At 43.6% G+C, this 21658-nt stretch overlaps 1 protein-coding gene across 6 annotated transcripts in view; it reads right to left on the bottom strand.

The window, feature by feature from the left end:
- The window catches only part of FOXK2 (forkhead box K2), an 81879-nt gene that overhangs the window by 9029 nt on the left and 51192 nt on the right, over positions 1 to 21658 (bottom strand). For all 6 annotated transcript variants that reach the window (XM_083148345.1, XM_083148342.1, XM_083148343.1 and 3 more), the window contains exons 2-6: positions 5812 to 6006; positions 2983 to 3130; positions 2502 to 2648; positions 1494 to 1687; positions 81 to 256 (exon numbers count right to left, since the gene is read on the bottom strand). In XM_083148345.1, coding sequence (XP_083004471.1) covers positions 81 to 256; positions 1494 to 1687; positions 2502 to 2648; positions 2983 to 3130; positions 5812 to 6006 — 860 coding nt within the window. The remainder of the gene's footprint in view (positions 1 to 80; positions 257 to 1493; positions 1688 to 2501; positions 2649 to 2982; positions 3131 to 5811; positions 6007 to 21658) is intronic.

Raw genomic sequence — 21658 nt, 5'->3', positions numbered from 1 at the left:
CCAGGACACTTCATAAGGTCCATAACCTGCAGTTCCATTTATTCCTCCACAAACTAACATACAAGTAATAAGGTGCTTACCTGGAGCGCTCTGTGCAAACCGTGCTTCCTGGATCACTGCAAGCTTTGGCTGGATGGTGCTAGGTTCGGGATCCATGGGGACAGGAGAGCCTTCCCGAGATAGGCTCTCTGGGGTCTGGACACCACTCGAGTGTGCAGACAATACACCAGAGTGGTTTGGAGATGCTGGTGCACTCCTGAAAAACAGACTTGCTTCAAATATGGACGTCTCTCAAAGTTTAAGATCATATTTTGTGTACAGTAGCTCTGTCTTAATGTATTTAAAATCTGTATTAATATCACAGACAGAAACTACTTGGTAGCTCAGACATTGTGGTTAACTATTCACATGTATATACCTAGCGGTTGGAACAATACAAACCCAATTTCCAGAAGAAAAAAAATCAAATTTATAGACAATGGTGCCACCAAAAGATCACTAGATTGTTCACTATGAAGGATTGTGCAACACTTCTATTAGTTGTGCAAATATATATTTAGCTCATTCTAAGAAAATTTTATTTCTGGGCACTGTCACAAACATTAGGGGTTTTGAGCAGCGGTTGTAGCAAACCCGCCTTCTGCACACAGATTGAGCAGCCATTATGAGGGGATGCATCACCCTACTATCGCTGGTTACACACTGGAGCTTGTGCTATGACTTGGAGAGTGATAAAGAGGAGAGCAATAAAAGTAAAGACCAGACTGCTCCTAACTGCCATGTTACAGGTTGTGTTTGATAAATTACAGAGTGCCTGTAAGTTAACGTGTCTACTTGGTCTCTCTCTAAGGCTTTGCACATCTTCCCCTAGGTACCAGTGTTAATATACCTTAGTAATGACAACTCCTTGTCCCCAAGTACATGTCTGATGTAAATAGTTATAGATTAATGTAATTAATATTCACGGTATAATGCACACTACCTATATACTAAGGTGGCCCAGTGGAACAAGAGAACTGTAGGCAATAGGTAATGTGTACAGCAGCTCTTGTCAGAAATAGACTGCAGCACAACTTCTACAAGCAGGCTGGGAGAAAAAGCAAAGCATCATATGCAGGGTTGAACTATTAAAATACTTTCAATGATAGAGCTTACTTCAAGTATTGAGTGTTCAGAATGTACATTTTAACAAAGATTAAATCATGTAACGTTTACGTCCCATGTCCGAGTGCAGGTCACTAGTTCATAATGAATGGATAGGCAGAACTCATGAATAATGGCTAATGGCCGCCTCCACTATGTATAAGTGACTGATCACTAAGCAGTCATTGTGAGATCTGGCAGACTGTTGAGCACAGACAGCGTGGTCATTGCTGGTGAAGGCCTGGTACACAGGGAAAGGACTCCTTTATCAATCTATCATTTTGTGTCCAAACTTGAAGAATATGAAGCCGCTGTGCAACCTCTGCATGGTACCAATATGTTTGGCTTACCTTGAAGAAAGGGGTCCTAAGGGGGTCCTGAAACATGGCACCCCCCGGGGCCTTCGTTTCCTAAAAGCTTGCTCTATAAGTTTGCTTTCCGAGGCGGGGTCTATCCTCCAGAAGGAACCCTTACCAGGCTCTTCTTGAGACCGTGGGACTTTGATGAAATATCGGTTGAGAGAGAGGTTGTGCCGGATAGAGTTCTGTAGGAAGAAGTAGTGTCACACAGAAGGAAGACCAATATTAATAGGGGTATGGATCATTAGGTCACCAGCATTTAGGTCGGCAAGAGTTTAGGTCAACAGGGTCATCAGGTATTGAGAAAGTCAACTTTTTTTTTTAAATTTTACCGGAATGTGAACAGTGTCAACATAAACACTAAAATGCAGCGCTGCGCTCGCCATGCTTCGGGCAAGGTGCCTCGCTACACTCGGCACACTTTTGTTCTCCCACCACGCCCTCGTGGATGGTAGGGCATGAAATACCACCTGTCGGCACATTTTGGCTAAAAAATAAATAAAAAAACAGTAAAAAAAAAAAAAAACACCCATGTCGACCATCATGCTGGTGACCCAATGACCGTATCCCGAAAGCATGGCAATATGATAAAATAGCAACATTTTATCCCTATATTAGTGTTATGAAGATCACTAAGCATTGGTGATAGAAAACATAAAAGTAAAGGTTAAAACTGAAAAGCTTTTGTTGCCCTAAAAATAGGACAGGTAGGCCCATGTGTACCAGACACAATCTAGGGCTATTATCAAAATCTAAAGGCAACAGCAATACATATATAGACTGGAGTGCAATGGCATATGTACTGAAGTTCCCCTTTAACAGTGACAGGAATACATCACATGTAGGGAGATTTCCCCCCTTTGCCTTACAGAGGCAGGAAACACACCACAACCCACCATGGCACAATGAACATGACTGCCACAGGGAGTCACGGTTGTTACAGGACACAGGGGTGGTTATTATAATAATGACATTTTCCCCAGTAACACAGTCACGTACCTGCCAGCCTTTGTCTGCTGTCCTGTAGTAAGGGTAGTTTTTTGTTATGTGCGTATATATTCCATTTAATGTGAGCTGCTTGTCAGGGGCCATTGTAATTGCTTGGACTATAAGTTGTGCATAGGAGTACGGGGGCTTGGAGTCATCCTGCGAACACAAAGATATTAGCGTATTACATTACGCAAGTACATTGCTCGGCACATGTAATTCAATCATATAGGAAAGCCAGGAATGTTCTAGAGCAGGGGTAGACAACTCCAGTCCTCAAGAGCTACCAACAGTTAACGTTTTCCAGTTCTCTTCACAGAATCATAAGTGAAGTAATTAGCTCCACCTGTGGATCATTTATAATGTGTTAGTCAGTAATGAGTGCACCTGTGCCCCAGCAAGGTGATCTAGAAAACGTGAACCGTTGGTAGCTCTCGAGGACTGGAGTTGGCTACCTCTGTTCTAGAGCATACAGAAATAAGAAAACATTTACCTTGGGGCTGTCTCCACCAGAAGCCTCCTTGTCATTCTCCAACTGGGAGTTGTCAGCCATTAAGTGTAGGTCTGCAGAGATGACGCGGCCCATCTTATACCCTGATGAGCCGGCGCCACGTGGGCTAGAAGGGCAGGAGTTTGCAGCACTGATTTAGAACGAGAGAGAAAAAGCTATTGTGATTTATGTCATTTTTATTTTGCAAACATTTCATTGTGCAATCATATGTGGCGAGTACACACACACACGATATACTTCTGTATGTATTTTAAATAAATACACACCCCGTACACAGTGCATATAACAATAAGCAATTTGGGACTGTATTGTTTTATTTATAGGCTTGACATCCTAGCATTAAGCCTTATAAATATCTAATGGCCAATTGGTTAATAACTGCTTTGCCTATCAGACAGATACATCCAACAGTGTACAGCTAATACAGTCTGGTTAGGTGCCAAATGGTCTTCCAACAGAAAGACTGAAGGTACATAAGTGTGCGCATTAGATAGATTACATATGCCTTATATTGTGCAGGCCCTGACATCTGTTCTTTCAACTCAGATTTCTAGTGTGTAACACAGAAGTGTATTTGGACTAGAAATTTTTTTTTTTAAATGGTTTTTACCTGACAATGCAAAGTCTCATTTGCGAACAAAACTTGTCTCTCTCTGGCCATTGTAATGGGCAATCCAGCCATTTACTGCCAAACCATTTGGACATATTTTATGTATGGAAAGGTTCCAACTGCTATTGCTTTTGTCACACTGGGGTAGATGTATAAAGCAGTGATAAGGGAGGAGAAGTGATAAAGTGCCTGGTACTTTATCACCGGCCAATCAGCTCCTGGCGGTCCCTTTTCAAACCCAGCCTGTAACTTAACAGTCAGAAGCTGACTGGCCAGTGATAAAGTACCAGCCATTTTACCACTTCTCCTCCCTTATCACTGCTTCCTACATCTACTCTATATCTGAAAGTTTTGAGACTTGAACCGAGTGCTCCTTTGTGAGATACAACACGTAGCTTTTAAATGGAGCAGGATATCTGTCTGTGATAGGAGAACAATGTGATGCAGCAATGCAGAGAAGTCACCTGAAGAGCCACACAGATCATAGTAGCTCATCCGCAAATTTACAAACATGTCACCTTTACTTCTGCACCATTGGCCACAAGCTTACTACTTCCTGCCGTGAGAGCTCTGAGCTCGGGTGAATTCTCTACATTCCATACAATTGTTTGCACAGAGCAGCTTTGTCTCATATACCATAGCAACACAGATACAGTTCTGCCTAGGGTTACCACCTCATTCCTTTAATTCCGGACACATTAATTACACTTGGTCTATGGCAATTTAAAACCAGGTGAAATGGAGGCTTGTAGTCAGCCAGCCACAGAACCTGTGTAATTAATGTGTGTCCGGAATTAAAGGGATGAGGTGGTAACCCTAGTTCTGCCTGTTGCTGCTAAGACATGGCTGAAAACGTTTATCGGAGAGCGATAATAAGAAAATAAAAGTAGTGGAATAAAACCATAATTTTTTTTTTTTGAGAGAAGATTAAGAAAAAGCATCAGCAATACTCTCGACCACCAAGATCTAGCAGCTGCAAGCAGTAATCTGTGGCTAAGGATAGTGGAATTCCACTTTTTCTAGAACTACTAAATAGCATCTTCAGATCTTGCGTGCAGTACATAAGTATCAACCTCACTACCCGCAGGACATCGACTCATACCTAAACACCTCACGATGTGTACAAAAAACAAAAAAGTCAGAAACACATACAATGCAACACACAATCCAGCTAAAAAGTTTGGATGTATGGCCATCTTTACACAATGGTGCTGCTCTAGAATCTCTGCTGATGTCCACTGCCTGAGAAGGGAGGTACAGACAGCACACCAGATTTTGGGAGCAAAATACTGAATTACAATTTGCATTTGCTCCTTTCCAGTACAATATATTTATTCCATCCAACCAACTAGTTGGGTGAAAGTTGGTCTAGTGTATGGCCAGCATAACACAGGCACTCATTGTGCAGCGCTGTTAGGGCAGTTGTTCCAAAATGTGGTCCCCAAAGCACCCCAAAATTCCAGGGTTTAAGTACATCCATGCTTGGTAATGGGTGACTACTTAGTATCTCAGTAATGAGCCATGCAAACTTAAAACCTGGGCCGATGCTGTGTTTGAGGACCACATTTGGGAATCTGTGGGTGTTCAGATGCATCATCCCTCAATACTGATGCAATATTGATCAACAGCCTTTCTAGTCACTGCAAATATGCATATATTCTTGGAAACCATCAACCATTCTGCTGCAGTCACACAAAGAATTATGTAAAGACAAAGTTTATCTGAGCACTGCAAGTGTGTGGTATGATTCCCTTTGGAATTTGAAGTGCGTTGGTGAGGTGGGTGGCACAAGATGATCTGTTGGTTACAACCACACAGTAAATCGGGAACGTTTTCCCTGGTGTCCGACATCAACAGGCGCTGCAGCCCGCTTTGGCGGAGTGGCTATGGTAAGCAGCAAATTCAGTGTGCTATGCCAATAAGATGAATTCTATTGCACACAATGTTGCCAGTTAATGTGATGCAGACAGCGGATATTCTTTCCGATCAGGCTTCTTTAGAATGAATATCCAATTACTAGCACCAACCCACCTACTTAGCCTCTTGTAGATATCCTTTTCTGCACTATACAGTAATATAAAAATATTTGGAGTGGCAATACACTCATTTCAAATTTAAGCTGAGCTTAATATCATTCATTTGCATGATAAAGTCACACATCACCCAAGCAGCACTGGGTTACATGCCCAGCTACTACCTACCTTATAGTACCGGTTGGAGAAGGCAGTGGGCTGATCAGATGAGCCATGTTCTCTGGAATGTTTATTGTGAGGGGGGAGATTTGAGGCTGCACTGGTTTGATGGGGGACTCTGAGGCCTCCTGCTTTTCCTTCTTGTCACATGATAGAGCAGTAAACGTAATCTTGATGTTTGTGCTGGGAAACCTGAAGGTGCATCTGCAAGAATAAAAAAAATAAAGTGTTAATCACAGAAGCTTGCTGTAAATAATAATATTTGAATAGACTCGGATCACACATATATAGTACCAAGGGTGCACACAGTAATTTAAAATGTATGGACACTAAGGGGTTGATTTCATTCGAAGCTGTGCACCTATCACCCACACTAATGGATTTTAATATGTATAGCAATGGGGCAGCCATTGCTGATTTCCAAACACCTGCAATTCACCTCTACCTTCATAGGAGCATCACAATAGGAACCTATGAAGCACAACTGTATTGCTTAAAAATCAGCACTACAATATTACAAATCCAGCTTAATCACAGTGGGAGATATATGTAGTACAGCTCCCGTAACTGGCAACCACCACACTGCCAAGTCACATGTTCTACATAAAAAAAAGTCACAAGCTACACTGCATAGATAACAAATCTCCTGTGAACTCAAGATGACGACCTAGTTCTGAAGGGAAGAAATGTGAAAAAATACACTGAGGATGTGTTATCCAAAATAGAAATATATTAGTTTATATTAAGATTTAAGTTCTGACAAATAGATCAGTAGGTGACAGAAAGCGGCTGTTTCAGTTCTTATTGCATTAAGGAAAATGTAACAGTTTAAATGTAAATCAAAAGACTGTATTAGAGAACAGAAATGGTAGATCTGAAAGATAAAAATAATGTCTACAAAGTACATGGATTCCCAACCTGGGGTACACTGCAGACTGGTTGGGGGAGAGGTCTCCCATTGCCGTGGAGATGAATCACATTGTGTCACTTCCAGGTTCTGTATGCAAGGGCATCAGCGTTTCCTGGTCTTTTTGCCTGACCAGCAATTCAATAGGAGCTACCCGCGCTGCCCTCAGACATAAGCATTTACCTGGAGGTAGCAGCAGCATTAATCCTACAGAAGTTAGTGGGAACCCCAGAGAAAGTACACAGCCAGAGGCCAGACACAGAGGGATCAGAGTCCAGACTGCACACTACTCCTTAATATAAGGACATGCATAAGGATACACATACCGCTTGCTTCCATAAGTACAGTGGATATTTTAAATTGAGAGGTACTCATAAATGAAAAGCTTAATCAAGGGGTAAGGGGGAGAAAAATGGTCGGGAACCGCTGAATTATAGAATACTATATGAAAACTCCCTTATAGCCATACATTATAAGGAAGCTGCCTGGTAAGGTGACCACATCCTTATGTGTGAGGCAGATAAGCTGAAGGAAATCTGCACCATGTTTGTGCCCACTTCCAATCAAAGTAAGGCCTTAAAAAGCGGGGATTTTGATTGGGATACTATTTTTTTCTTCTAATTATCCATTGTTTTTTTTTTCTTATCCATAAAGCTCTGCCACAATGTACACATTGTGAGCATTATTTACCATTAGGGATACATGTATTAAGCAGTGATAGGAGTGGAGAAGTTTTTTTTCTTTGTAAGGATATTCTCATTTTTAGCCCAAACATGTTCTACTGTCTAATAGAGGGTACACTGTGATTTCCACTATTTTTCTATTAGATTTTGCTTACAGTATCAAAATCGAATGGGTATTGAGTGGTTTTTCCACACTAGATACAGATTCGATTCCGTTCACGTTTAGTGGAAATCAGAGAAAAATAGTCCTGCCAGGCAACACATTATTGTAAAAATCTAATCGAAATAGAATGCCAGATCTAATCAAAAGCCACATCTAATGGTGTGTACCCACTATTAGCCTCTACCACATCTGATGGAAGGCTACTCCACTCAACAGAAACAAAAACTATCGCCCAACAAGGAGCTACAGATGAAGCGTCCCTTGTTTAGGCAGGGGCTGGCATAACTTTCGACCAGCCCCCGCACGAGACGCTTGCGCACCCCGTGGTGACAGAGCTCCCCCCCCCCCCGGGTCCCCGCCGCTCCGTTCTGGCACTTCCCCCCCACCTCCCTCTAACCCTGCCCATCTCCTTGAATCGGAGACGGGCAGGGTTCCAGTGCCCAGCAGCCGAGAGACTGGGATGAACGTGCGTCCCAGTTTAATTGAGTCCCAGCGCTCGCCAGAGGGGGTGTTCTGGTGTGTGCTGAGCAAGGACAAGGGACGCTCCAGCTGTATATAGATCTCGCGCTCTCTCAGTTGCATACACACGTAGAGATTTGTGCTAAACTATTTAGGGTAGGTGCTTTCCCTGTGTCCAGATCGCCCATGGGGAGCACATACATATGGTATTTGTGCTAAGTGATTTTGCTTAAGCAAAAAAAAAAAGGCAGTGTAGTGGTACAGTCAGCAGGTGATAGCGGCCTGCGGGATTGCACATCATAATTTCTTAGGGTATACACACCGAGATCTGCGCTTACTTTTACCCCTTTCACACCAAAAACCCTGATCGGACCCTGGTCTTTGAACGCTGGAGTTTCCAGGATCTGACCTTGCTTTATACCCCATTAACACAGCACTTTGACCTGGGTCTGCACCATTTACACCGAACCTGGGTCAGCCCTGCTTTTTCTTGTGGATGTCATTAAAAATTTTGCTCGTTGCCGGGGGGGGGGGGGGGGGGGGGGGGGATGAAATTGCTCATTGCCAATGGGCAGGGCCATCTTAAGAGCATTAGGGGCCCCCGGGCGAAGCAGTGCAGTGGGGCGCCCATAATATATTATATCTATCTCGATCTATCTATCCTGTTATACAAGACCTCGCAGTGTAAGAGTAACATGTGCTACAGGAAGATGCTCAGATTCATGGCAACAGACCAATGACTGAAGTGAAAATAGCTTTGGGGCACTGAACCAAATGACAACATGAAGATTACTGCCCAGAGACATCTAACAGCTAAAATAGAACATCAGCCTTATTGGGACTGGGGACCGAGAAATACACACAACCTAACCTGTGAAGAGCAATCACCATTACAGACTAGTGTTCCCGCTAGGCTGTTTTAGCGGGGCGCTGCGCCATGCCCAATTTTTAAGGGCAAAATGCACCCTGCCCCTCTAGCAGCACCCCACTAAAAGATGGTGACTGTGGCTGCCGGGCCCGCCCCCTTTAGTGAAGACGCCAGGACCGCCCCTTTTCATGACGTTGCGGTCCTGCACGCCCCTTTCGTAATGTCAGCGGCCCGGGACAACCCAAAACGGTGACCTCGGTGGGCCTGGTCTGCCCCCCCTTATGCTGCCCCCGTGCAGCAGCACCCTGCCCTGCTTAGTTCCAAGAAGGAACACTAACAAACTGCTGTCTGGACTATGAGGGGTATTCTGGTATTTCTGCGCTGGGTGCATGCATAGGCGTTCTCATGGTAAAGAGGCCATGACCCGGGTGGGGGGTGGGTGGGGCGGGCAGGCAGGCAGGCAGCTGCCCACCCATTTACTCTCAAGGGTGCTTTGAAGCAAGCTTACATATTCATGCACTTTCCACATCATTCAATGGTTGGCGACCATCAAATGATGTGGGTGTTCCCCCGCAGCATGCAAATGGATGTTTGTTTAGGTTAAAGATAAATTTGTAGCCTGTGCATGGGAAAACATGCTGCGAGTGTGAGTTGGAGTGTGTGTGTGTTGGGGGGGGGGGGGGGGTTGCGGTCGACCCAGCATTCGCCGGGCAGGATTTGGTTCCCTCTTAACGCTGCGAATCAACCAGAATAACACTGTACATAGGTTACCAAACTAGCTGGATCTACTGCTAACTGGAGAGTGACGGGAAGTAGGGAGCAGCAACAAATAGTCCATCAGAGAATGATGCTGTATATCCAAACAGGCTCAGATGTACAAATGGAGCCACGCACATTCATCGCGACAGCGTGCCACTGTTGGAGCATCTTCAGATGCATTGAGGTGCGTTAGGGCACGACAGACATCATACAGCATGCAATACACATCACCATTGAGTGGATAATGCTTCACTAATCCAGCAGTGGATAATTATACAGACGGAGCCGCACCATTCACAGAGTGGGACGCATTGCTGCGAATGGAGCGCATGCGTGTCTCCTTCTCGGCAAATGGCGTGGGAGGCAGTATGCTGTGGCGCAAATGGGGGGGGGGGGAATAGATAAGCGCGGCTCCGTCTGTACAATACAAGCTCTGGGGCAAAAAGAAGTGGCTCCCTTGCATCAGTAAATGTGTCCCACACTGGTTCAGACAAGCAAAATAAAAAATGGTATTCAATGTGCTTGTGTCACAGCCAACATGCCAGGTGAGTGACTTAGCTCCCACTGTAAGCACCATATCCGCAATGAAGGGATATACAACCACTGGGAATGGGGCAAGTATAATAGGGGAAGGGCAGTTGAGGTTACCTTGATGATGCCAGATTTTTTAGGACAAAAGAGGATACGTTTAGAGTGGCCAATCCCGGGATTTTGCCCTAAAAAGTCTGGGATTTCAATACTCCAATCCTGGGATTTTGGGATTAGACTGCGCATGCGGCTGTTCCTGACCCCGGTGTGCGGCCTGTGCAGCGTGACTATCACGCTGCGCAGGCCACACGGTCCACTCTGCTGTCACCCCTTCTCCTGCCCACCCCCTTCTCCTGTGCCTGCCCGCCCCCTTCTCCTGCCCGCCCCTTCACCTGCTGAGAAGGAGGTGCACGCGCCCGGTGGCACCGTGCACCTCCGAACCCACTCCACTCCTGGCCGCCTGCCTGCCAGTGTAAGTAAAATGTACGGGTCGGCCGGTGTGGGGGTGGGTATGGGTCAAAAAAATGCCCCGAGATTGGCATCCCTAGACGCGTGTTGTGAATACATACTGTAATGCAATATCTGGATTCACAACCTCTCCTAGGCTGAGCAACCTTGTCACACTGCTTTAAATAGTAACCCCCTCCTCTGTGACTGTGGGCAACAGGCTAGAAGCAAACATTACACTTTACAGCTACTGGAAGCCTCCTGCAGGGAATCAGGAGAGACTTCATCTCTGTATTAAAATATCATCTTGTATCTAGATCGACCACTAATGGTAGATCGTGACTAGGTCAACATTGACAGAAGGTCAACATGAATAAGATCAACATGAGTTTTCATGAGTTTTTGGTGTCTATGTCGACCTATGTGTACCGCATCCCGTCACATCGCTCTGCACTCGCAATGCTATAGGAGCGGTGAAACATGAAAAACATGTTGACCTTATTCAGGCCAAGCATGTCCACAGGCTTGTGTCGACCTTCTGTCAATGCCCACCTAGTGGATGTTTACTATTCTTAGGTGCGGACCTAGTTAATGTTGACTATTCGTGGTCAAACTAGTGACTGTCGACCTAGAAATTGTCGACCCAGGGACCACATACCATCCAGCACATATCGGTTTATCCTGGAATGGAAACATCTTACGGAGAAGTGCGCAGGAATACTATGTACACCCAACTACACTTACCCGTATACTCCGTAAAAATACCCAAACATGCTTAAGCCAAATCCATGGTTGAAAGAACATAACACCTACAGATAGTTGCAAGGGACCAGAGTGACCTACAGTACTACCCCCAGATGGAGAACCTTCTGCCCTTTCACAGTTTTGCTATTTGGCCATGCTAAAATTGTTGCAGGGCATGCTGGGATGTGTAATTCAACAACAGCTGGAGGGCTGAAGGTTCCTCATCCCTGTGTTAGATGGACTGACACTCCCTTTCCAGAAAGATGTATAAACCAGTCTGTTCTACCTATGGGTTTCCAAGCATTCAAAAGTGCGTTACGTGTTCTTATTAGAGCAATAACTCCTCATTTAAGAGCCACTCAAGAGTCAGTGAACATAGCTCTGGTAAAAGTAGATACCAGGCATATTGTGTCTAACTACTCCCTACCTCTATGAAATGAAGTATCACCAGTGACCACTCCGAGAACTAAAGTACTCCTATGAAAGTGAAAGCAATTTTTACAGAGACACCAATTTGTTTTCAACTTGCTGTATATAGATAGAGGGTGCTGTGAAGACAGTTGTAGGTGGGAGAAGATAGGTACTGGGGGTGGGGTGGATAGTTTGTAGGCTATAATCGGTCACAGCTCAAAAGTAAAAGTACATCGCAGAAGCTATCCTTATAATTTAGTCAGAACTAATTACAAGCATACATAAATGGATCTGGCATCTACTGGGTTACCTCAGCAGCCACTGCTCTGCCCTATCCCCTCCCATTATACTTAAGGCCCCCTTATATTAAAACAATATATCTGATGCTGAAATTGGATGCAATTTCCCTTGAACTCCTTCCCGGGAGTGATTGCATCCAATTTGGTACTTTGGTGTAATTTTGTGCATGTAATTTAGTCCAATAAATTGTATGAGATTTATCTGCCCAAATTGCATGTGTAATATACTGTCTGCAATATATCGCATATGATATATCGCATGCGCCAAAAACACTCCTTTTTCCATCAGATTCCGACAAATTGAAGGTGTGGTCCGACCAACCTAGAGGCTCCCATCCGACTCTCACGGGACCGCACATCGGATCGGATGGAAAACAGAAACTATGTTGCACTTTTCAGGTGATATATCGACCCGAAACATCGGAATTGTCCAAAATTGGCCAAAATCGTTTTAATAGAAGGGGTCCTTTACTCCTGTTCCCAGACTGCTTCTGTCCTAAATAGCACTTGGCATCTGCTGGGTCACTTCATCTGCCTCACCACCATTCTGTAATATTTATCCCTGTTGTGTGTGTGTGTCCTAACCAGGACTTGGTGTGGCCACAGCCAGTACTAATGGGTGTGCATTCACACCCAAGGAGGGAAGGGGGGGTTTATGTGCCCTAACCAAGCCCTGGTTAGGGCACACAAGGGAAGGAGGCATCACCAACTTAACAGCTCCAGTGGGTGCCCACAAACAATTTAATTACCCCAATAGAATCCATACATGCATTTAAAAAAAAAAAAAAACCACACACAAACCTGAAAGTAGTAAATATTCTCCATGGCATGTTAAATGGCCTAGATTGTCACTTCTGAAATAATTACTGTGGTACATCTAAAAATGTATTAGCCATACACATTTGGATGTAAAGCATTATATAAGCCACAAGGTGGCTCTAGAGACAGAAGAGACTCTTACTAATTCATAACAAACCCCACGTGATGATTTGCAGAAACTATAGCTGTTAAACTGGACTGACGATTACTATCCCATGCTTGTTATCAATGTCTTGCTCAGATTTAACCAACATTTTGCAACTTAATTAGCCAGTCAAGATGCTGTTTGCACTGTGCTAGGGCACAAAACAGCTTTGCCAACTCAGTTGTATTTGATTTCTGCTCACACCCCAGGAGGTGTGCTTGCAGAAATACACTTGTCTGACTTTGCAGCGCACGGATTTTGGGATATACCTCCCGGCACTATACACATTTCTTTGAATTGAGCAGACCCCACTGGTTGCAAATCAGTTCTGTGCTATACACCATCATGTAAATGTATAATGTGGCACTTTTAAAAGTACCAGTATCTTTAGACAATGAAATGAAATACAACACCAAGCATGTTTTGTATTTTATTATTATGATCACTTCAAATCCAGAGGCCCTAACCAAAGTCAAAGCGGCTTTAAAAATTGCTGTCAAATTAATTCACCCCATGGCGATTGTATGCAGTTTGTCGGTGTTCTTTCAAAATGCATAAGAAAGGGAAGAATTTAAAATATGCTAATGCAGATCTCCTTCTGGTTTTCTGGGGCCTACAAATGGGGCGATTTCAGGGCATTCTGTAAGCGATCTCACAAGATCGCTTACAAAATGCCCCTACATCGCTCCGTGTGTAGGGGCCATAGCAATAGCGACATGTGGCCCCATGTGTCGCTATCGCCCAGCGATTAATATCCAGCAGAGAAGACTGGCCCTGGCAGATCGCTCAGCACTAAGGCATTTTTTTCAATAAAAAAATAAATTAAAAAAATGCTCAATCCCAGGATTCCCGGGATTGGTATCTCTAATTAAAATAATGTGCCTGTCCCCCCACACCGGCCGCCCCGCACATTTACTTAAATTGTCGGGCAACCGGGATGGGGCAGACAGCAGCCCTTGCGGGGTTCCTGGTGCCTCCGGGTGCGAGACAGGAGCAGAAGAGCATGCATGCAATACGGTTGGGAGGAGAGGTCAGGATCAACGATGTACGACAGTGTGGTCTGCGCAGCGTGACCTTACTGTCACACTGCGCAGACCGCTCGCCGGGCCGGGAGCAGAGTCTACTCAGACTGTGCACGTGCAGTCTAATCCCAAAATACCGGGTTTGGATGCTTCAATCCCAGGATTGAAATCCTGGACATTTTGAGGCCAAATTGCCGATCCCGAGACTGGCCACCCTACTCAGCACTGACACATCGCTGTGCTGAGGGATCTGAGCAATCTAGCATCGCTCAGCACATCTCCCCATGTGTAGGCCCCTTTATACAAAGGAACACAGATCAAATAAAAACCCTTAAGCCCCATACACACTAGCAGACACCCTGAGCCTCATGTATTGGCAGCGTCTGGGACCCTGCAGGGGGCAGGCATCGGCAAGTGCATACACACATGCCAATGCCTGCTCCAAAGTAAGCGACGGCCGTGCTGCAGCATGAACTTCGTTAACGATGACCTCCCTTGTCCGGACATGCTGGATGAGGGAGGTGGTAGTTAACGACACGCGGGAGTGTGCATCACAGGGAGCATACATACTAGGCAATATTATCCACAATATCGCTCAGAAAGTCCTTTCTGAGCGAAATTGTGAATATTGCTTAGTGTGTATGGGGCTTTAAAACCTCAAACTTCAAGCAGAGGGAGACAGCATTCTGAGAATCTGGATAAAAGACTATTGATCAAGACAGAATAAGGATGAGGACACATTCAAAGAAAGCGAAGGGGGAAGGAACTGCAGGGGTCACAACGGACATTGTGGCGAATATTCAGAAAGTTCAGTAACATGCTGCTTGCATTAAATATATTTGAAAGGTTTTAGAGATTTGCCGAGTGTTCTGAGCGATGATCAATCACTCAGCGATGTGTCAGCTCTTTGTGCTGAGCATTCTGTCAGGACCAGTGTTCTCTGGTGAGAACACGGGTCCTGACTGATTAATATCCAGTATGCTGGTTATTAATCGGCAGGCGATAGTGGGGCAGCGCATCGCTATAGCCCCTACACACGGAGCGATGTAGGGACATTTTCTAAGCGATCTGCTGAAAAATGCCCCTAAATCGCTACGTATGTAAGCCCAATTACAAAGAAAAAAAAAAAACTCTGGAAACATGCTCCCACTGTTAGAAATAGCAATATTTAGGTGCTGAATGTTATACAATATACACCTGATCATTACATGCCAGAGAACAGATAAAAACTTGCTACTACATCCTTAACACAGAACGGATTGTGTAATGGTTAGCATTACTGCCTCACAGCACTGAGGTCATGGGTTCGATTCCCACAAGGTCTCTAACTGTGTGGAGTTTGTATATTCTCCCTGTGCTTGCGTGGGTTTCCTCCGGGTACTCCAGTTTCCTCCCACAATCCAAAAATATACTGGGAGGCTAATTGGCATTCAACATTAACCCTAGAATGTCTGTGTGTGCTTGTATATGTGGTAGGGAATATAGATTGTAAGCTCCACTGGGGCAGGGACTGATGTGAATGTTCAACTATACTCTGTAAAGCGCTGCGGAATATGTGTGCGCTATATAAGAAACTGTTAATAAATAAGAAGTCACTGAAACCCAAAACACTGTTCAAGCATATAAATGTGACAAAAATAAAATCACTGTAAAACAGTTATTTTGCCTGTAAATACAGAAAAATAACACCAAATGGACAATGTGAGTTTGCACTGAAAACATCAGAATGAAGACTAAAGCTGGGCACACACCTATCTGCATCAGGCAGTGTGTTGTGCATACACTGCCAGATCAGCCCGTATGCGCCCACCTAGTTACCCTGTCAATCAATCACTGCTGGCTTGTGCTCGTACAAACAGCAGGAAGTGCCAATACATCTTCGTATGAAACCGGCACCAGTGCTGCATAACAAATATTTCCAGAATCACAGGAATACAAGAAATATTTATAGAACACATGCAAGTGGTTTTCATACGAACCTATCAAATAAATAATGGCAACTTCATGTGCATGTGTCCTAAAAGCTTTTGACATTAGCGAGGCATAAAATACACCAGGTAAATATCCAGATGAATAAACTGGATATTGGTCCAGCACACAAAATAGCTGCCACCAGCATATTGTATGTATGTATGTATTTCTTGCAATTAGCCTAGGGCCTATCTGCTACAGGTATTGCATTAGCATTGTTGTATAGATGTAAAATGTAAACATTCTGTTACCAAATTGCATGTGTTTAATGAAAAAGCAAAAGGAATAGAATAAAGCATCCCACATCATTAATGTGAATAATCCATTGTGTGCAGGACGGAAGGCTGACCTGGCATGTAAAAGGAACTGTATAACCTTTACATAGAACAATAGTATGCAAAAAAATAAAAGTACGAGACCGTCATGGGGGGGGGGGTGGGTGTTTATTCAATGTACTAACGCTATCTCCGATGTTGCCGAGCGGCGGCTCCCTATTCATTTAATGTGGTCATTAGCGACAGCATCGAAGCAGGATCACGGCAGAATGGACCCGACTTTAGAAGATGGATTGTCGCGATCCTGGACGCAGATCGATGTTTTCGCGGTTACGCCCCCTTTGCGCCAATCGACAGCCGGGACATTGAATCTGGCCTGTCGGGCTGACCGCAAACAGGCCAGGATCACGGCTGTTGGCAGGGATAGACAGCCGTGAATCTAGATTGATTACCCCCCAAAGTGTGTGATCCACCTCACTGGCAACTGCACCCTGGCAATTTAGGTTCAGTGTGCACTATGTTTCCTTGCATAAATTCCTCTCAATATCCATCTCTAAAACATATTCAGCCCTGCTAAGCTCCTGAAACAAAGTGCCTATACAGTTGTAATACAAAGCAGCATACTGTACATCCTAGTTCAGTAGCCCTTTAAGATTACAGTACATTCTATTTCCATGATAAGGCTTCAATTGGTGCAACCAATCAGCAGACAGGATGCCAGATTAAAACCACTGTTTACTCAGACTAATCCTTGGCTGCTCATTAGACACTACATCTTGTAGACAACCTCTGTCTTCAACCCAATATTAACTCAGTATTTGGTATGAAATATTATTTCAGGAGGTACAGAAAACAAAGATACATGTCCAAATTAAAAGAATAATCTAAAAATAAAGTGTCATGTCCAACAGAACATGCTGGTGCTAGATCAGTAAATGTTAATAAATAGCCCAAGTGTCTGTATTCCCCGACAATGCCACATGAGCTATAATCAAATAAAGGGTTGCTATGTTACTTTCTCTGCAACCAGATAGCTCCGGACATCACCCATATTAAGAAAGGCCTGTCCCAAGTGAACTTCAACTAGGCACGTCCCTTCACCCTGCAATCAGTAGGACATCTCCCCACAGCACGCTGCATAAGAAACACACCACAAGAAAAGAAAGTCTTGCAACTCCCCACCTCATACTCTACAATTAGACAAAAAAATCCAAGTACACACCACAACCAAAACCAGCCTCACTAGCATGAAGCACAACCAGGCCAAACCAGCACATACTGCAACCGGACAGAATAGGCCCCCAGAGCACAGCTCACAAAAAGAATTGCTTCTCAGTGCAGTAACAAACTTCCAGCATGCGTACAACTTAAGCCATGAATAGGTTAAATACATCTGGCAAGGAGCAGCATTACAGAACAGTCAGCGCTGGGCAGCTGGAAGCAATAACACAAGGCTAAAGCAATATTTTGCAATGGATTCTCAGTCCCGGATATGTTTACTTCCTCCTTAACCACACAAACAATGAATAGGATTTTTCTATGTTGAAGTGTTTTAGTGGTCACAGAACAGCTCACACAGTGCTTGTATTAATGCACAGCATAAAGACCATCAGACCATAATGGGAATGTTGTATACTTAGCACAATGGTCTGTATTAGTGTCATCTTGCAAGCTACAGCTGGGAACCACCACATGCACATAAACAAACAGGACAGAATGTCATCTCCACAGGGCATAAGCATGCTCATAGGGTCTGTTCTTGGAATGCAATTGAAGTGCACTGAAGCTCTAAAAGTGCTGCAGAATGTGTGCGCTACATTAATTAACTGGTAATAAATAAATACTCTTAACATACAAATACTGTAGTTATTTATGCCCTATGACTGCTACTTTTTGCTCAGTTATAAGGTAATGTGAAAATTGACAAACTGAGTCTAAAGTCTGCACATTTTAAAGTTCTCTAAACTAATCACAACCAGAATAGTTAATCAGGCGCAAAAAGATAGAATTAATTGTAATTAATGTTACAATACATCCAGCTAACAAGACAATGCAATTTAAGTCAAGGAAGTGTTATGATTAATGCACCTGGACAGTGATGAGAACAATGTACACTCTAGATAGCTACAAGTGTAAAAGGAGAAAATGGACTAGGTGAAATGTAGCACAGTAATCAGTTGCAGTGTTGCATAAATGCACATATATGCAAAATATAGTATTACCATTGTTGAAGGACATAATTAGGACTGTTTACATGGGGCTAAAATCTTTACCAAGTATAGACAGGGTTAAAAGAAGTTTTCACAAAATGATATGCTTTGGAGATAGAGTTACCATTTAACCCCTTCCCGACATTTGACGTACATGTACGTCATGGTCGGGAAGTACTTCCCGACATTTGACGTACATGTACGTCATGACTTCTAACTGTCACTGCGTCTAGAGACGCAGTGACAGTTAGGTGATGTCTGCTGTCCCTGACAGCAGACATCCCCCCTCGCCGCCCAGGGGGGGCAGGGGTGCCCCCCCCGGTCGGCGATCGCTGTGATTGGCTGTTCAAATCTGAACAGCCATTCACAGCGTTTCCTGTGTTACCGGCGGCTAAGCCGCTCGGTAACACAGGGATCGGTGGTGATCGGTGCTGTCAAGTACAGCACCGATCACCACCGATGTGCAGCCCCCCCTCGAACCCGCCGGGCACTCACCCGGCAGCAGCAGCAGCTCCCCCGGCTCCCCCGGAGCGTCTGGAGCGCACGCAGCGCTGCCCTCCTCCCCCCCGCAGCAGCAGCAGCATCAAGCTGCAGAAAAAGTAAAAAATCAAATATATGCACTGAAAAAAAAATATATATATATATATATATATATATATATATATATATATATATATATATATATGTATATATATATATATGTATATATATATATATATGTATATATATATATATATATATATATATATATATATATATATATATATATATATATATATATATATATATATATACATATATATATATACATACACACACACACACACACACACACACACACACACACACACACACACACACACACACACACACACACACACACATATATATATAATGTGTGTGTGTGTGTGTGTGTGTGTGTGTATATACCGCACCGATTACCACCGATCGCCAGCCCCCCCCCCTCCCACCCACCCGGCTGCCGCAGCGCCAGCACCCCTCCCACCCCCCCGCCAGCCACAGCGCCAGCCCCCCTCCCAAAGCTGGTGACTAAAATGGGGTCACTTGTGGGGGGGTTCCACTGTATTGGTGCTTCGGGGGTCTTGCTAATGCGACATAGCACCCACCATTCATTCCACCACCAAAAATCACTCCTTCCCTTCTGAGTCCTGCCATGCACCCAACTGGTATTTTTTGGTCACACGTGAGGCATTGCCGTACTCGGGAGAAATTGGGGCACAGATTTTGGGGTGCTTTGTCTCCTTCATTCCTTGTGAAAATAAAAAATTTTGAGCCAGAACTGCATTTTTCTGTAAAAAATTACATTTTTTTACACAAAAATGCAGATCTGGCTCAAAATTTTTCATTTTCACAAGGAATGAAGGAGACAAAGCACCCCAAAATCTGTGCCCCAATTTCTCCCGAGTACGGCAATGCCTCATGTGTGACCAAAAAATACCAGTTGGGTGCATGGCAGGACTCAGAAGGGAAGGAGTGATTTTTGGATTTTGCAGCACAGATTCTGGTTGAATGACCCCCGAAACACCCATACAGTGGAACCCCCCCACAAGTGACCCCATTTTGCAAACTACACCCTTCAGGGAATTCATCAAGGGGTATAGTGTACATTTCAAACCCCCCGGGGTTTCACCAATTTTGATACAACTGAGCTGTGAAAATGAAAAATTAATTTTTTTCATTTTCACTGCCCAGTTGTACCACAATTGGTGAAACCCCTGGGGGTTTGAAATGTACACTATACCCCTAGATGAATTCCCTGAAGGGTGTAGTTTGCAAAATGGGGTCACTTGTGGGGGGGTTCCTAACTTTTAGCATTTTATGGTGCCTAGAAACCTACATGGTGCCTAAAAAAATAATCTCATAAAAAGGAGGCTCCAAAATCAAGTAGGTGCTCCTTCTATTATGAAGCCTGTGGTTTGGTCACCGTGCACACTAGGGCCACATATAGGATATTTATGAAAACCAAAGAATTGGGGGAATCAATTTTTAGTCACATTTCTCTAGTAAAATCTACTGTGTTCCTTAGAAAAATGTATTAAAATTACAAATCTGCAAAAAAAATGAAATTTTGAAATTTCACCTACACTTTCTTTTAATTCCTGTGAAACACCTAAAGGGTTAACACTTCCAAAATGCTGTTTTGAATACTGTGAGGGGTGCAGTTTTTGAAATGGCATCATTTATGGGGGTGTCTCACATACAAGTCACTCAAAGTCACATCATAACTGACCTGGTCCCTAAAAAAATCAGAGTTTAAAATTTTCTTGAAATTTTGAGAATTTGCTATTCATATTTGAAGCCTCCTAGTGTCCAAAAAAATGAAAAGGAGGTTGAAATAATGATTGCAACATAAAGTAGACATATGGTCTTTGTTAGTTATTAACTATTTTGAGTGGTATGTTTATTTGTCTCACAAGCAGAAAATGTGACATTTTGCAAATTGCAAAATTTTCCATTTTTTCACGACATTTTGGTATTTTTCACAAAAAAACACAGACTGTATCGACCCAAATTTACCACTAACTTGAAGTACAATGTGTCACGAGAAAACAATCTCAAAATCACTGGGATAAGTAAAAGCAAAAAAAAGTTATCCCCACTTAAGTGAAACATGTCAGATTTGAAAAAAATGGCTCTGTCAGGAACGCAAAAACTGGCTCTGTCAGGAAGGGGTTAAAGGAGTTTTAAATGCATGAACCATTGCCTTCCCAACCTGAGGGGGTATTCTTTTTAAAATATATATATATATATATATATTTATTGGTATTTCTTAAAAAATGCGATACATAAAAGAAAAATAATATAGATTAGTACAATTATTGGTGGCTTAGGTAGGTCACAAGTCAGTACATGGAAAAGTGGGGATATATAACGTCAATCCACACATTCTCAATATGGACACCATAATTGGAGTGAAAAACAGCATGTAAGAGATAAGGGACCAGATGCACTAAGCTTTAAAAGTGATAAAATGGAGAGTGATAAACAGTCAGCCAATCAACTCTTACCTTCCATGTCACAGACTGTTTGAAAAAATGTCAGGCAGGAGCTGATTGGCTGGCTGTTTATCACTCTCCATTTTATCAATTTTGCAGCTTAGTGCATCTGGCCCAAGGTGAGGATTC

Source organism: Crinia signifera, chromosome 6 (assembly GCF_055691185.1).
Source record: "Crinia signifera chromosome 6, ASM5569118v1, whole genome shotgun sequence".
NCBI lineage: Eukaryota > Metazoa > Chordata > Amphibia > Anura > Myobatrachidae > Crinia > Crinia signifera.
This window is presented reverse-complemented; position numbering and strand designations above follow the sequence as displayed.